The sequence below is a fragment of the Gopherus flavomarginatus genome, chromosome 4, assembly GCF_025201925.1.
Source record: "Gopherus flavomarginatus isolate rGopFla2 chromosome 4, rGopFla2.mat.asm, whole genome shotgun sequence".
Lineage (NCBI taxonomy): Eukaryota > Metazoa > Chordata > Testudines > Testudinidae > Gopherus > Gopherus flavomarginatus.
The window spans coordinates 195,955,650-195,973,664 of record NC_066620.1 but is presented as its reverse complement, the minus strand read 5'-3'; the positions used below and the strand labels follow the sequence as shown (position 1 = coordinate 195,973,664).

The 18,015-nt window shown below is 42.6% G+C and overlaps 2 protein-coding genes across 8 annotated transcripts in view; one reads left to right on the top strand and one right to left on the bottom strand.

Moving 5' to 3' along the window:
- LOC127049709 (uncharacterized) overlaps window positions 1-18,015 on the bottom strand; it is a 1,018,748-nt gene that overhangs the window by 393,291 nt on the left and 607,442 nt on the right. The gene's annotated exons all lie outside the window — the stretch shown is intronic.
- Window positions 1-18,015, top strand: part of LOC127049685 (protein LYRIC-like) — a 50,108-nt gene that overhangs the window by 12,768 nt on the left and 19,325 nt on the right. For 5 of the 7 annotated variants that reach the window (XR_007774030.1, XM_050950874.1, XM_050950872.1 and 2 more), the window contains exons 2-5: window positions 7,637-7,696; window positions 12,465-12,558; window positions 13,959-14,027; window positions 16,024-16,263. Coding sequence is in view for 6 of the 7 variants with exons in the window: in XM_050950874.1 (XP_050806831.1) it covers window positions 7,637-7,696; window positions 12,465-12,558; window positions 13,959-14,027; window positions 16,024-16,263 (463 nt within the window). In the remaining variant the exon portion in view is untranslated. The remainder of the gene's footprint in view (window positions 1-7,636; window positions 7,697-12,464; window positions 12,559-13,958; window positions 14,028-16,023; window positions 16,264-18,015) is intronic. The other 2 variants (XM_050950873.1, XM_050950876.1) reach the window with 2 other exon arrangements.

Below are 18,015 nucleotides of genomic sequence, written 5' to 3'. Positions count from 1 at the left end.
AGAAGCAGTGCAAAGGTTTGGAGGAGTCAGGGGTAACAGAGGAGCTGAGGGAGAGGGAAGTAATTGCTGGGAAGGAGCCTGAGTGTGAACTTGGAGGGTTGTTGGGTGTGGGGGTGGGAGAATTATGGAAAAGTTTTTTTGGGAAGGGGGAGGGATTGTTAGGGAGCCTCCCCCATGCAGACCCTGGCTGAGCTCTAGCCTCTCTCATTCAGTCAGGCACAACTGCCTCTGTTCATGTATGTTTCTGTACTCTACCATCACCCCAAGTCAGCCACCCCTGCCCCCCATCCCCATGTGTCTCTGCACCCCCACTCCCATTCAGTCCATACCCCAATCTGTCCCCCACAGCTGCCCCTTCTGAATCCCCTTCTGACACACCCCAGCAGTCCTATGTGTTTCATGCCGTCCATCCCCCCATATCTGGTTCCTCCTGACTTGGCAGGGTGTTGTGCGGAATGCAGCCTCTGCTCTTTCCTATATGCAGCTGGAGCCCATCTCACTTGAGATGAGCTTGCTGTCTGTTCTGGTGCCACATCTGCCTCTGGTGGGTGAAACGTGTAACTGCAGGCACTTTCAGCTGAATGTATTTTCTGCTGAAAAAAAAATTCTGCATATCACATGAATTCTGCATGTGCGAAGTGGCACAGAATTCATAAGAACATAAACATAAGAACATAAACATAAGAATGGCCATATTGGTTCAGACCAAAGATCCATCTAGCCCAGTATCCTGTCTTCTGACAATGGCCAGTGACAGGTACTTCAGAGGGAATGAACACAACAGGTAATCATCAAGTGATCCATTCCCTCTTACCCATTCCCAGGTTCTGGCAAACAAAGGCTCGGAACACCATCCCTGCCTATCCTGGCTAATAGCCATTGATGGACCTATCCTCCAGGAACCCTCTTATAGTCTTGGTCTTTACAATATCCTCTGGCAAAGCGTTCCATAGGTTGACTGTGCATAGTGTGAAAAAAAAATACTTCCTTTTGTTTGCTTTAAATCTGCTGTCTATTAATTTCATTTGGTAACCCCTAGTTCTTATGTTACCATGCCGCTCAAAAGTGGCAGGAGCTGCAGAGCTGCCCAGAGCGCTGGCGCCAGCGGCTCGGCATGCTGCAGCTCTGTGAGGAGGGGGGCAGAAGTGGGGGAGGGGTCAGGGGAGCCTCCCCAGCTGGGAGCTCAGGCGGGCCGGAGACAGGATGGTCCAGCCTGCGGACTGGAGTTGTTTGCCCACCCGCCCACCCCTTTAACAGCCGGTTCTACACTGGCTCCTAAATTTAACAACTGGTTCTTGAGAACTGCTGGGAACCGGCTTCAGCTCACCACTGCCTCAGTCATATTTCGCCTTAATTGTCTCTTTTCCAAGCTGAACAGCCCTCATTTTTAAAATCTCTCTCACATGGAAGCTGTTCCATACTCCTAATAATTTTTGTTGCCCTTTTCTGAACCTTTTCCAATTCCAGCATATCTTTTTTGAGATGGGGTTGTCAAGTATAATTCCCAATTCTGGCCCTTAGAGTCCAAAATCTGGGTACTAGCATGAATTCCCCTAAGCTTAATTACCAGCTTAGATCTGATAGGCTGCCACCAATCAGGACTTAGAGTAGAGCGCCTGATAGACTCTGGTCTCCCCCAAAAACCTTCCCTGGGGGTCCCAAGACCCAAATTCCTTGAGTCTCACAACAAAGGGAAATAAACCATTCCCTTCCCCCTCCCTTCTTCCTCCCAGCTCCTTCCCGCCCTGGGAACACTAGGAGATCGCCTGATTCAACTCCTTGAAACAAAGCACAGAGAGATCAAGTTTCTCTCTCCCCCTCACCCAGAGGCAATATAAATTTACCTTTCCCTCCTTGCTTCCCACCAATTCCCACCAATTCCCTGGTATATATAGACTCAATTTCTTTGAGCCTTAATTAGGAGAGAAAAATCAACAGGTCTTAAAAGCAAAACTTTTAATAAAAAAAGAAAGAAAAAGTAAAAGGTTTATCTCTGCACTTTAGATGGTAAAAAGTTACAGGGTCTTTTAACTATAAACAATAGAAAGAAACTTTCTCCAGCAGAAACACAATTTAAGCTACTTCCAGCAAGTACACATATGCAAATGAAAAAAAAAAACAAATTAAAAGACTATGCCCGTCTTTTCTTACTTACAATTTTGAATAGATAAGAGACTGTAGCAGGGAGATTGGCAGAAACCTGGTTGCACCTCTATTCCCGTCCAGGACCCAGAGAGAACAAAGCCAAACCCAAAACCCACAAACAAAGGTTTTCCTCCACGAGATTTGAAAGTATTTTGTCTCCTGATTGGTCCTCTGGTCAGGTGTCTGCATGTCACTGTTTGTTAACCCTTTATAGGTGAAAGAGACATTAACCCTTAACTATCTGTTTATGACTGGGGTGACCATATCTGCATGCAGTATTCCAGATGTGGGTGTACCACGGATTTATAAAGAGGCAATATGATATTTTCTGTCTTATTATCTATCCCTTTCTTAATGATTCCCAACATTCTGTAAGCTTTTTTGACTGCTGCTGCACATTGAGTGGATGTTTTCAGAGAACTATCCACAGTGACTCCATGATTTCTTTCCTGAGTGGTAACAGCTAATTCAGCCCCCATCATTTTATATGTATAGTTGGAATTACGTTTTTCAATATGCATTACTTTACATTTATCAACATTGAATTTAATCTGCCATTTTTTTGCCCAGTTAGCCAGTTTTGTGAGTTCCCTTTGTAACTCTTCGCAATCTGCTTTGGACTTAACTATGTTGAGTAGTTTTATATCATCTGCAATTTTTGCCACCTCGCTGTTTACCCCTTTTTCCAGATCATTTATGAATATGTTGAACAATAGTGGTCCCAGAAGGAGATGCTGGGGGACACCACTATTTACCTCTCTCCGCTCTGACCAAACTGATCATTTATTCCTACTCTTTGTTTCCTATCTTTCAACCAGTTACTGATCGATGAGAGGACCTCCCCGCTTACCCCATGATAGGTTACTTTGCTAGACCCTTCGACGATGGACCTTGTCAAAGGCTTTCTGAAAATCTAAGTACCTTATATCCACTGGATCCCTCTTGTCCACATGCTTGTTGACACCCCAAAGAATTCTAGTAGATTGATGGGCATAATTTCCCTTTACAAAAAACATCTTGACTCTTCCCCAACAAATTGTGTTTATCTACGTGTCTGATCATTCTGTTCTTTACTGTAGTTTCAACCAATTTGCCCTCTACTGAAGTTAGGCTTACCTGCCTATAATTGCCAGGATTGCCTCTGGAGCCCTTTTTAAAAAATTGGCATCACATTAGCTATCCTCCAGTCTTCTGGTACAGAAGCTGATTTAAATGACAGGCTACATACCACGGTCAGTAGTTCTGCAGTTTCACATTTAAGTTCCTTCAGAACTCTTGGCAGAATACCATCTGGCCCTGATGATTTATTATTGTTTAATTTACCACTTTTTTCCAAAACCTCCTCTAATGACACCTCAGTCTGGGACAGTTCCTCAGATTTGTCATCTAAAAAGAATGGCTCAGGTTGGGGAATCTCCATCACATCTTCAGCTGCAAAGACCAATGCAAATAATTTATTTAGTTTCTCTGCAATGGCCTTATCCTCTTTGAGTGCTCCTTTAGCATCTCGAATGTCCAGTGGCCCCACTGGTTGTTTAGCATGCTTCCTGCTGCTCATATGCTTACAATTTTTTTACCCCAGGAGTAGATAATAAACATAAGGGTGTTTCGTCCTTTTGTTTCAGAGCACAGGTTAGTCGCATGCTGGGATTAGGCAATTATTTCCTCTGTGGATAACGTAGCATACTTAGATGTATTATATAGGGGGAGTGTGTTTTCCTTGAAAACACATGCATTGGCCATCATTGAAGACATTAATAATTATTTGTTAAGCGCTGATGGTGTTCTCAGTGTACAAGACCCAGAAGAAAGTATGAGGCCAAATTTTTTACTTTGATCTGACCCCTGGTGGGAAAAGGGGGTGGAAAACTAGTGGGTCTCCCCACCATAGTGCAGTCCCCAACTGGCAAAAGAGTTGGCATAGCCAGCTCCTATATCACCTCACCATGCAGATTCCAGCATAGTGTATCAAGGATGGCACAGGACATGACCAGAATACTGTTGTGGAGTCACAATGCTTGTCTGGTGTAACATCCCACTGTAATTTACAGCAGTCCTAAACTACACTGGGGCTAGGCTTGGCATAGAACTGCTCCAGAAAGATGGAGCTGCAACCATCTCCTTTCCCCTTTCCCTCCTTTAGTTGTGTGCGGTGGATGTAGGCACAGCGGAGAATCTGGGCCTATGGTTCATGCCCTGAGTAGCTAACATACTAAATTAACCTTGATGAGGATGCCAGACTAGGTTGCATATTGGAGGTTCCTGACTGGCAATCCAACTCTAAGCCATCATGTGTCTGATATCTTGGGTTATAGCTGAAAAATCCAGTTTAGGTATCTGGTCACAAATTGATACCAGCTACTGATGAAACAGACCTAGTTCTAGAGGTGCTCTTTTACTGCGCCCACCTACATTCATTGTATTTTCTATTTAAAAAGCCTCCCTCGCAGAAGATGGTGTCTCTTGTATTATCTGGTATATTTTTAAACTATATTTGATACTCTTAAAGATGGAACAGAATGGTGGGGGGATGGGAAGGACCCAGAAGAGCAGCATCAATGCGTTTGTATTCCATGATTGTATTCTGGTCAGCAGCAACCTGGCACACATGCCCTCTCTTTGCCGTGCACAGGACTATAAACTACATGAGTGTGCATGGGAGCGTGTTTAGAGGTCCTGGTCCTAGTGGAGGGGTGAACATTCAGAAACACATTGCATGGCATGTCTTGTAAAAATGTCCCCTGCGCCTCTCTCCGGGGCTACATAATAAAGTCGAATCAATAATTGCAAAAAAACCACAAAGGATTAGTGATAGAGAGAGAAAGCATCACCTTTATATAAAGGAGAAAAGGCAGCTCACCACCCTGTGCATCACAAACCCAATGGCCATAGAGTCAGAAAAGCCTTCAGATTGCTCCAGGAAAAGAGGAATGCAATTTAATATGCTACAGTGTAGAATTCCATAAAAGGCCATGAGGATGCTTTTTTGCACGTGTTTGAATTTATTTAGAATTGTACTAGTGGATTTATACTATTATTTAATCCAGTTTATCTCTGACTGCATAAAAAACAATATTTTCCCCCAAGAATGAGGAAAGGCATCAATCTACATTTATTCATTTATTTGCAATGATTCCAGTAAAGATAAAAGCAGCAAAGAGTCCTGTGGCACCTTATAAACTAACAGCCATATAGGAGCATGAGCTTTCGTGGGTGAATGCATCCGATGAAGTGAGTATTCACCCACGAAAGCTCATGCTCCTATATGGCTGTTAGTCTATAAGGTGCCACAGGACTCTTTGCTGCTTTTACAGATCCAGACTAACACGGCTACCCCTTTGATACATGAGTAACAATAAATTACATCAAATAATTATTTTTTTTTCTCAAAACAACCAAACAGTGCCATAAATTAATGTGGCCAAAAATGAAACCTAGGGGCCCTGACAAGGAAAGAAAGGGTAGGAGGGACTTCCAGAGCTGTAGGGCCAGCTCGCTGACCAAAATGGGGGTAGAACAAAATGAGAGACATAGAATATTACTTGGAGGTCTAACTGGCATAATATCATAGCGAGGGCAAGAAAACATTTCATGAGAACAGCCCTACTGGGTCAGACTAGCGGTCCATCTAGAGATCATTAGTGAGTGTGATGGAATGTACAAACCCCACACTGGAGAGGAACGGGTCATGGAGCTGTTCTGGGCCCACACACCTGCAAAGTCTGCACAACCTGGAGAAGGAGCTTAACAGTGGGAGCAGAGTAGCTCAGATGTGGGCAGGCAGTGGAGGTGAGCTGACTTAGGAAGGAGCACCACAGGAATGCTTGCTTCCTCAGATCAAGTCTGCAAAGGAGGGACTGGTGACTCTTTGAAGGTCAGAAACTCTATTGTGTTGTTCAGTTCTTTGCTCTACGATGTGGGAAGAGAGGGGTCTGGTAGGAAGTGATCCAGGAGGCAGCAGCATAGATTGATCTACCTAATCACCATAGTATTGAGGACTGAGAATTAACTCTGGAAAATGTAGGAACAGACTACAGCACCAGTTCTGCAGAGTGAGCTATGTGGGGCAGAGCTCCCCTGGTTTCAGTGGGGTTATATGCGGGGTGCTATTTAGATAATTCTCTTTGCAAGGTCAGGGCCCTAAGCTTTGCTAGTCCAGAGTTAGTGGTATAGGAATGACTGTGAAAGCAATTGGCCTAGCAATGAATAAATGTCTCTGTTGATAAAACTATAAGGGAATTGCAATTTCTTGTTGGTGATCATTCAGTATCACAACCTTTGGTGGAGATCATTTCTTATTTACCCGGGACATCTGGAGTCTGAAAAATCAGCATCAGTTCAGTTCTCAGAGGAAAGGGGAAAGCAGATGGTAGTTGCTAATGTGGTAGCAACTTCTCCTTTACCAGAAGGGTTGCAGGGAGCCAGCACATCCCTAAACCTGGGTAGCTCTGGGAGGAGCGAGTGGTATGCTAGGAGCAGCTAAGGGGGATGCCAATACAGTGCATTCCTTTGGCAGCCTCCATTGGTGGGGGTTTTGTAGTATCCCAAGCAGAAATGACAGATTCCCTTCTGTGACAGAACCTTAGGGAAGAGTAGTGTGCATTGTCCTTCCCAAAGAGATGTGGGCCTTGCTATCTCAAGCTATATCCGGCTAAAGTTTGTAGTCTTCTTGTAATTCAAATTAATTGATTACCAAAGAGTTTGAGTTAGCCAGTATATGCTTATCTAGACGTTCCACAAACACTTGTGGTTTACTGTAGTGGTATGTCTAGACCTGGGGTCGGCAACCTTTCAGAAGTGGTGTGCCAAGTCTTCATTTATTCACTCTAATTTAAGATTTCACATGCCAGGAATACCTTCTAAAAATGTTAAAATGTCTCTTTCTACAAGTCTATAATATATAACTAAACTATTCTGTGTAAAGTAAATAAGGTTTTTAAAACGCTTAATTTTAAATAAAATTTCTTAAATTAAAATGCAGAGCCCCCTGGACCAGTGGCCAGGACTCAGGCAGTGTGAGTGCCACTGAAAATCAGCTTGCGTGCCGCCTTCGGCACACGTACCATAGGTTGCCTACCCCTGGTCTAGACATAACCTAGAGTCCACCTCAACCAGCTAATACACAGTAAAATACACAGTAAAATCACCCTGTCTGTTTTAAAATGTGTTGACTAGTTCACTTTTTATCCTGGTCTAGACATACTCTAGGGTAAACCACAAATGTTTCTGTCTTGGAACAAATGTTTGTGGATTTTCTAGACTGTCTTTAGTAAAGGTTTTTAGCTCATTTAAATCAATTGGCAATCAATTAACTTAAGTTTCAACAAGGCCACAAACTCCTAGCCTGGGGTTATTGTTAATTTCTGTATATTCTTTCAGACTGATAACATATGACTGACTCTCATAGAGATGTGTTACAAGAATTGCAGCATTGTGCTTATAGGAATGTATTTTCCCCATAATATAACATTTTTGAATATCCATGTTCCAGGTTCCAGTGAATTGTCAGCTTCTAACCATTGTTGGCATGAGAGAAAAAAAGCTACCGAAGGTACCACTTTTAGTTCCAGAATTTACACGGTATTTCTAAAATGATTTTTTTTTAAGAATGTTCTTATTTTCTATTATGGTTTTTGTAAGGATAACACGTTCCTGTTATCTGAAAGACTTAAAGAATTGCATTTAGGAACACAGAAGTTGCCAGACTGGATCAGACTCAAGGTCCATCTAGTTCAGTATTCTGTGTCTAGGAGTAGCCAGCACCAGATGCTTCAAAGGAAGGTGTGTGACCTCCTCAGGCAGTGATGAGCAAAAGACCCACCCCCAAGTAAGTTGGGCAGTGTCCTTTTCCCCTCAGGGTCTTAAGTCCAGCAACCCCAAAGTCCCTTTAATGTGCCCATCCCTTCTCTGTACCCCACTCACAGTTGCTGTCCTTGGCCAGTACGGAATTCAGAGGTTCATCTGCATAATTCACCTCCCACCCTGTGTGGAAGGCCGGGGGGTAAGGAGGCACCTTACACACCACACTGCTCGAACACTTGCTCATTGCTCCAATGTCCGATCGCCATGCATCTGCGGGGCTCTGCTCTGGCCCTTTCCACCAGCTTCTCTGTTGGCCGCTTGCTACACCCCTCTGCCAGCCGCCCTGCTGGTCACACCTCTCCATCAACCACCTTGCTAGCTGCTTGCCATGCCTCTCCACCAGCTCTCCAAGATGTCTTCACAAACACCGCCCCCCCCCGCTCTCAGTGATTTCAAGTGTTAGTGGAGGAGCCTCGCTGCTGGTGCACACTGGGCAGTCTCTTGTAATAGAGACACTGTTACAAAGTAGGTCTAATATTTATACTTAGGTATCAGTGATTTCAGCTCTGCAGCATGTAACAAGACTTTCAGTTAGCTATTTTATTATACCACAGAGAGGGCCCATACCACCAGGCATATATATACCTATTCCCACTCTCTCTCAACTCATTGGGCTTTGGATCCCATGTCCCCTGCCTAGCGAGTGCTGTTCAGCTGAGGGTGAGTCCCTTCATTGGGGTATGCCAGGTACAGTTTTGCTGCCCTCGGTTCACACAACAAGGATAACAATGCTTTATTGCTCCTGCCCCAATAACAAGGAGACTGGGGATCCAACATCAGCCGCAAGTGATCATTTGTGCAAGCAGTCCCATCATACTGAGCGCCTAGGCAGGGTGGTTGTGTCCATGCAAACGAGATCAGCTTCTGAAGTATTTTTCCACAGCTCACCACTAGATGTCAAGGGAGAGCTCATCCAGACTCTGCTTACACCTAGAATTAAAACCAGGAGTCCAGATTCTCTCTATTCCTCTGCTGACAGCAAATAGCTGTGAAACCCACTGGCAGGGTGTGTGTCTCTTTCCCCCTCTAACAACTGGTCCATGTAGAGCAGAACAGCCTACTACAGCTACTAGTTACCCCGTTAGTTCAAGTGGTAGAGGTCTGTGCTGTGTATCTAAAGGTACGAATCCTGCTGATGACTCAAGGTGGGAGTCAGAATGGTTCCACGTGATAGAATTTCTGGGGAAGAGGTGTCCTTTTTTTTTTTTTAATTAAAAGATTAGTTTTTAAAAAGCCTATATTACAAGAATGTTCAGGTTGCAAAGTCAAGCATTGAAAAGGTAGGAAATGCCAGAATTAATGTTGCCTGGACATACTTAAATCGGCCATATTGTGTCTGCATTAGGATGGGATCTTTAATTACGTGATCACATACAGGTTTTTTTCCATTCGGTGCACTCATTCAGTGCGCAAGATGGGCTAAATTCTGACAGTTAATGCAGGTTGTGTAGTGAAGGAGGCTGTTATCTGTAGGACCCCTGCCTCATTTGTAGCAGAAGTTGCTCCGTGTATAGTGAATGTGGCAGGCATGGCAGGAAGAGAAAGGATGGTCTCATGGTCAGGGCTATTGAATGCTGCTTTAAAGTAAACTGGCTAACTGGGCAAAAAAATGACAGAATGCTGTCTCTACCTCAGATCCTGTGTGAAGTGGGAAAATCACTTAAACCAAAATGTTCACAGCTGGCCACTAATTGTGTGTTTCTCATATTCTGAATGCCTGACTTCAGACCCTGGTGTCTGATTTGCAGAAGTGCTGAGCACTCAGAGCTGCAATTAAGGTCAATGGGAACTGTTCTTTGAAATTATAAAGTGCTGTAAAATACTGAGTACTCTGAAAAAGCCGTGTATATGCTTCAGGTTGGTCACCCAAAATTAGTGGAAACTGCTGACAATTTTAGCCTCTGTGCCTCAGTTCCCAAGCTAAAATGGGGATAATAAAGACTTAATTTCATACATTCATTAATGTTTGTGAAGAGCTCAGATGAGCACCATAGAAAACCCCATGAGGAAATTAATAACTTTGTATTCAGCTCAATATTTGGGTGACTTGAATGAGGCAGGAGTCCCATGGAATAAGTAGTATGTGAGCATGTAGATGAAGACTGTACCAGTGTGTACACACAAAGGGGCTTGAATTAAACCTTAATTTTGGCAATTTCTAACTTTAGAGTGTTTGATTTTACCTTCTTTTAATGTACTTTGTTTGGATGTACTAGCACATTTCCCATGTATGTGAAGTCAAACAATGTTCCCAATCTTCAGGGGTCGCTATGGAATGCTTATTTTTACATGAATTTTTCAGCAATACATTTAACTTAGAAAAACTTGTCATTAACCCTCCCAATACTGTAGTCCTTACTTCACTTCAAAACTGTCTTAAAGAAAGTCACCTTGGACATCTTCACAATCTGCTTTACAAGCAACAACACGCAACAGGATAGTATGCACATGTGAGGTAACTGTAGTGAGCAAAGGCTTAGGTTGAAGCTGCTCTGAACAACTAAGGAGAAAAACCCATAGTTCGTAAAACAGAAAATGGTTCTCCTTCCAGATTAGTAAAGTTTAAAAGCCAAGTGGAAGCAAAATAGAAATTTATTTATTTTTGTTCTTATTTTAAACTGCCAGTTTGTCTCCCCAGTTGTTGAAAGTGTCTTCAATCTGAGCTGTAACTGCTTGAAAAGCTTCTGACTGTAACAGATGGCAGAGCTCAATAAACACAAGCTCCTGTTTCTTTATTCATTTGCAGTTGATTCAAATGAATATTTTGAGCATATTGTTCTTCTGCTCTTTTTTTATCCTGGGTGCATGGATTTGTGTGAGTTATTAGTTAGAGATTCCATCATACTTGATGGTTATCCCATTATTTAGGTTATCCCATTATTTAGGAGATTTAGGTTGGACATTAGGAAAAAGTTCCTAACTGTCAGGGTAGTTAAACACTGGAATAAATTGCCTTGGGAAGTTGTGGAATCTCCATTTCTGGAGATATTTAAGAGTAGGTTAGATAAATGTCTATTAGGGATGGTCTAGACAGTATTTGGTCCTGCCATGAGGGCAGGGGACTGGACTCGATGACCTCTTGAGGTCCCTTCCAGTCTTAGAGTCTATGAGTCTATGAGTCTATTATTGCATGCATCGGAATCTTATTTAGCTAATCAGATTGCTGCCTTTGTTTCTCTCATGTTACCACAGTGAATGCATTTTTTTTACTGCTTTATAACGTAAGAAGAAGGACATAGTTCAGTGGTCTGAACACGGAACTGGGAGCTAGGAATTCTTGAATTCAAATCCTAGCTCTGATGCTGGAGACTTCTGGAAAAATCACTTAGCCTTGGTTTCTCATCCTTGGGGTTGTGAACTGATGTTGGGGGCCATGACAATCTGCCTTTCCCATATTTCTCAATGAGAGCAGGGCCCTGGCTAGACAGGAAGCACATTTGAGGAGGTGGGTGTTCTAGCTTGGAAAAGTTGAGAGTTACTAAGGGAAACTAAAATGTTTAAACTTTGTGGCCTAAAGTTAGTGATACAAATTCATATTTAGGTTCCTACATGAAATTGGCCTACTTTTCAGAGATTCTGAGCACCTACAACAACCATTATAGCAGGGATAGGCAGCCTATGGCACGCTTGCTGAAGGCGGCACGCAAGCTGATTTTCAGTGGCACTCTCACTTCCCGGGTTCTGGTCACTGATCCGGGGGGCTCTGCATTTTAATTTAATTTGAAATGAAGCTTCTTAAACATTTTAAAACCCCCTTATTTACTTTACATACAACAATAGTTTAATTATATATTATAAACTTACAGAAAGAGACCTTCTAAAAACCTTAAAATGTATTACTGACACGTAAAACCTTAAATTAGAGTGAATAAATGAAGACTCGGCACACCACTTCTGAAAGGTTGCCAACCCCTGCATTATAGTCAGTGGAAACTATGGGTGCTTGGTACCTTTGAAAATCAGACCACTTACTGTAGTGCCATACTCTAAGCATCTGGTGGCCTGGTCTTCTCTGCCTTAGTTTTCCTAATGTAAATAGGGTAGATAGTGTGTATTTCCTATCTCATTGTTCTGAGAAATAATTACTGTTTATAAAGGGCTTTGAAGACAGTAAGGGCTAAATATCAATATGCAGCAGGTGTCTGAATTTGAATGCACAGTTTCTAACTTTGCAGATAAATGTCATTTTGTAGTACAGAGAGTATAATATTCTGCTCTCTGGAGTTCGTAATAGGGTCCTTCCTTCGATCCCACAATAACCTGTACCTGGGCAAACCCCTGCACCCATGTGGAGTCCCATTGACTTTAACAGAACTCTGTGTGAGCTCATTGCAGGATGAGGTCTTTAGTCCTCACTCAGTCTCATCCTCTTTTCTCTCTAATAAGCCTCTAGCTGAGAGATTTATTTATATATATATATATTTTTATGTGTGTGTGTGTGTGTGTATTTTTTGTAGTCTAAGAAAAAGAAGAAGACCCAGTGCTCAGAAAAGGGGGCATCTAAAGACCATATCTCTGCTGAAAAAAACAAATTGCCAGAAGAAGAGGAAGGTAATAAATGTGTGGCTCGCTCAGTTAGCAGATTTGTGTTGCCAGAAAGAAGTGAGAATTATAACGATTAAACATCTTCATAGGAGTGGACAGAACAGGTGCGGTTTGGTAGTTGGTATTTAAAATAATAACATTACAAAAGAATTGCAAATTTGACAGATGTCTTTGGACTAACCCCTTCCTTCCCACCGGTGACCACAGAGAAGGGGATTGCATCTCTGCTAACCACATCTCTTTCAGGCCGCAGCTTCCCTGAGGGTATGTGTACACTGCAAGTAGACACCCACGGTTGGCCTGTGTGTGCCAGTTGACTCAGGCTCGCGGGGCTCGGGCTGAGGGGCTGTTTCATTGCAGTGTAGACTTCTGGGCTTGCGCTGCAGCCTAAGTTCTGGGACTCTCCCACCTCACAGGGTCCTAGAGCCTGGGCTCCAGCCCAAGCCTGGAAGTCTACACTGCAGTGAAATAGCCCCACAGTCCGAGCTCCCCTGAGCCCAAATCAGCTGGCATGGGCCAACCTGTGGGTTTTTCATTGCAGTGTAGACATACCCTCAGTGGCTTGTTCTTAGAAGCAAAATCAAAGTGTCAGATTCTGCCTTGCCTGACAGCTTGTGCCAGGCCCATTCACTTAACAGGGATTGTACAGGGTATAAGTCAGGACAGAATTTGGCCCAATATGTACAAAGGTGTTTGCATGTTTACAGTCAACCCTGTGAGGGAGCCATATCCCTGAGTAGATCTGATGAGCTAGTCAGGGACTATGTTAGAAAACTAAGTAAGAATTAGTGTTATATACAAATATTAAGTAAATAGTTTTTTTCCACAGAGCTGAGCTCAGGAGCTGCTGGAAGATGGCTCCAAGCTATGAGTCAGATTAATTGACAACTGAGACAGCAATAGAATAGTGCCCTTTTTGTTAGTTAATGTTTTCATTGATGTTGTCATCCAAAGCAATTCTCAAGCATACAGGGCACTTGGCTCTCTGCTGTGACATCTTCCCTGAGGAAAGGGGTGTCATGTAGTTTGACTTACATAAAGGGTGGTAAATTATGTGGCAACACATCAGTCAGCCCATATAATAGACAGTATTGCATTGCAGAGTAGTTATATATTGTAGCCTGAGTTTCTGGGAGCCTGAAGTGCCACGGGGATGGGCACACTCTAATGCTTACAAATTAATACCTAGGATTGTACATGATACTAACCACAATGATTGTGTTTTGTATGTTTGGCCATTACCAAGATTGTTGCAACATCGATTTTATAATCATCACTGGATAGCATGTGCATGAGAGTATTTCCTTTTCTTTGCCTTGTAAACAAATGTGGGTCATATAGGAAATTTCTTATTCACTCATGGCAACTAGTGGCATGGAGATGGCGAACTTTGTTCTGTGTTGCAGGTGTTTGGCAGACTAAGATCAGTAGCCGAGAAAAAAGACACTTAAGGAAAGAACGCCTGAAACAAAAAGGTAAACCTCCAATATATATTGACATGCATGTACAATATATGTTCTGGCTGGGTCTCTCATTCTTCTTCTCGCCTAGAGCCTATTTACCCCTCAACTGCCTGCTAGTTTTCTTGATAATTTGCTATTCCACAGTGAACATTTCCCATAAAAGGCCATTTGCTAAGGAAAAGAGCTTCAGCTTTTACCGCATGCTTTCATGAAAGCCCACAAAAATATTCTCAGAACTTTGAAAACAAATGAGATTTACATATGAGGTGAATAAGAGATCTGCAGCAGTTAGGTTGTCATGCAGACCTGTTGCATTTGTATAACTTCATAAAAAAATTGTGTGTAACAGTTGATTTATAGAACCTACATAATTGCCTACTTCAGAAAGGTTTCTGAAATTAAGAGCTATTTATAGTAAGCGGTTGTTTCTTTTGCAGCTATAAAAAAGGGAGACCCAACATTACCAATGCTCATTAAATAATGCTTTGCACTCTCAACACCTTTCCTCTGGTGATCTCACAGTTCTTTCCATTGACTTATATAGGAAGGTCCTATGTACTTATGCTAATTATGTTCTTATAACTCTGGTATGTGAAAGCAGGTAATGAAATGTATGCTTTTTTAAAAAACCTCGCAATTTAATTCTCCTCAGTAAATCTATTAACACAACAAAGAAATCCTCAAAGATAAATACAGCAGAACATCTTAGAGGCTTTGATGTGAATTTAGAATTGTGACCCAAAGTGACACAAACATGGGCATTTGTGGGGAAGGAGAGAATTGTTTACAAAAGCGCATCACCTTAAAGTGCACTTGGGTATTTCTCTAAAAGTGAAGATCAGGACAAAAATGACAAACTATGATTTGTACAAATATTTAGATATTTTTGGGACCACCCTGTCCATCGCTTGGTCTTTAAATCCAGACTGGATATCCTTGCGAAAGGTATGCTCCAGAGGCTCCATCTTGGGAGGTGCTGAGCATTCTTGCTGCAGTCCAGCAAAGCGTGTAGGCCACATGCTTAACTTTACTCATGTGAGTAGCTCTGTTTACGTCACTGTGACTTGCATGCTTAAAGTTAAGCATGTGCTTAAGTGCTTTGCTGGGTTGGGGCCAGAGTGCTAAGAAGGGACCAGTCCTAATTGAACCACATGTTATTGGGCTTTCGGAAATCACTGGGAGATATTCAGAGCTTTAGTTATGCAGGAGGTTAGATTAGATGATCATAATGGTCCCTTTTTGGCATTAAAATATATGAAGCTATGAAATAAGCCCTAATCCTGCTGAGTTCTGTTTGCTGTTTCATAGCAGGGATGCAGCAGTACCAGCTTAAGCTGTGTGGAGATGGGGTTAGGATCATTTGTGGCCCCTCCTCCCCACACAGAAAACCAGGGAGATGCTTTGTTTACCCTTAGGTTAAGTCTGTGAATTGCTTTGGAAATCCTTTGGATGAAAGGTGCTATGAAATCATCGTGATCATTATTATCATAATAAATGTCCTTCCAAGTGCTCATTTCTCTGGCAATCTTGAAAATGTCAACATTCAACAAATTGTGTTTATTTTTCTTCTCCCGTGAACGGTGCTCCATATGCAGGAAGGAAACCTGAAGTTCCCTTTCTTTCTCTTCCTTTAACACTCTGTGCCCCCATCTGTACTTTATGACCTTGATTTATTCTTCCAGCTAAGAAAGAATGGAGAAGACTCCTCTGACGTTGTTTCTTAATCCCCTAAAGGGGTCACTGATGAGCTGTGTGATGCCCTCCTTTCCTACATGGGCTGAATGTGCTACCTTCCAAGTACTCTCAGCTTCTGCCAACCTCAGACCATGGGGCTCTGTCTTTTTGCTACTGTATGTGTAAATATATTCAATGGGCTTTGAATCTGGTCCTTAGTGAAGTCAAAGGGCGTCTTTCCATTGACTTTGGATCAGGCCTTACATTTTTGTTTATACTGTACAAAGTCCCAACCCTATTTTAAAAAAATCTATTTTAAATGTTTGTTTTCAAGAAAACCCTAGCAGAGTGTCATCCGGTACCATGGTGGTTGAAGCAGTCTGTGATGGGGATGGGAAAGGAACCATTTGGCCACACACTGTGAGTGGGACAGAGGACAACAGCAGTACTGGACGGGGAGCTCTCTGTGAGTCAGGGACAAAGACAGATGGCGGTTCCACTGTTAGGAACTCAGAAGCCACAGGAGAAGAATCTGAGCCCACACGGTCTGAAGAGGATGTTTTTTCCAATGTAGGTGAGTGTCCCCAGTAAACCAGCTCACTGCAGGAGTGCAGACTTTGGGCAAGGGAACATTCAGCCAGTTCTATTTATCTGCCTTTATGGCATTTTCCTCCAGCTTGTTCATTGAACAGTTCTCACACTAGACTTTTATTCTAGCATTAAGACAAAGGACCAAAAACAGCTGTGGAGTCAAAAAAAACTCTGTGGTGGGAGTCTGTTTGCGTCAAAGCTTGGGGACAGATTTCTAGATGTAGTCTTCCATTTTAGTAGATGCAAATTGCAGATGCTTTGGTGGTGCAGTTTTGTGCTCACAGTATAACTCATTTAGAGTACAAAGTCCACAGCTGCACCTGCAAATCAGAGTTAGACTCCTACATCACCTGTACCAAAGGTGCTAAACTGAGCCCATAAAAGTCAAGGCCCAGTCAAAAGGCAGCATGATTTAGTGAGTAGGGCACTGGACTGAAACTCAGGAGAGCTGTTTCAGAGGTGTAGCCATGTATGTTAGTCTGTATCAGTAAAAACAACACGGAGACCTCGTTTCAGGAGAGCTGGTTTCTGTTCCCTGCTCTTCCACTGACCTGCTGTGTGATGTTAGGCAAGTTACTTCTCCTCTCTGTACATCTGTTTTGGCTCTCACTATTGGTCTGACTTTAGGGCAGGGACTGTCTCTCACCATGTTATATTGGTTGTGGCTTGCAGGAACTACTGTGATACAAATAGTAGTATGGCAAGGCTGAAAGTTTGGCCTTTAGTATCTTCTGTTTCTCTTCCTAGTTTTGACAGTGTGTGATAAGAAAGTTGAAAAATAAAACTAAATAGATTTGTTGTCGGTAACACCTCTTTTTAAGTCTACTTAATTCAAATCAGTATCTGATTTTCATTAAGGTCCATCCTATTGGATTGAATTATACACAAGTCAGTAAAGTGATTTGTCTACAGTAACCCAACAGGCCAGAGATGTAAGATGGTGTAACTTAAGACTCCTTTAAACTCAGAATCCATTACATTTATAAGATGTACTGATATGAAAGGGATGTTGATGTAACCTACACATTCAGGAGCCACAAAGTGGTTACCCTACTTTAATTTTCACTTTCTTACAATGTCAGTTGCTTTCTTTGCTACACTCCTTTCTTTTGCCCCATCAGGAGGGATGTGTGTAATAACATCATTTCATACTCTCTTAGATTCAGTACGCCAAATTCCCAGCTGATATATAAGGAGAGTTGCATGCAAATTTATGTGTAAGGGGGTGAGAGTTCAGATTGGAGTAAGTCTATAATGAGTCTAAGTTGATGCACTTTGAGAGGGTCAGAAGAAGATGTAAACTTCCTCTGCACTAATGGTATTTCTACACTGCAATCTGAGGCGCTGCTGCAGCTGGGAGGACAATCAAGTTTGAAAAAATTAGCCTCTTAGGATAGGTCTACAGTGCAATCTGAGATGTGACTGCAGCATAGGTAGACATATCCGCACTAGCTTTACCCATGCTAGCATGGCTAAAAATAGCCATGGTGGCACTGGCTTCAGTGTGGGCTAGTCCATATGTACCTAGAATCCCCAGAGTGCTTGCACTGCCCACGCTGAAGCCCATGCTGTCATGTTACACTGCTATTTTTAGCTAGGCTAGCACAGATAAAGCTAGTATGGGTATGTCTACCTGCACTGCAGTCACAAGTTAGCTTGCAGTGTAGACATATCCTAAGAGGCTAACTTTTTCAAACTCGATTGTCCTCCCAACTGCAGCAGCATTGCCCACAGG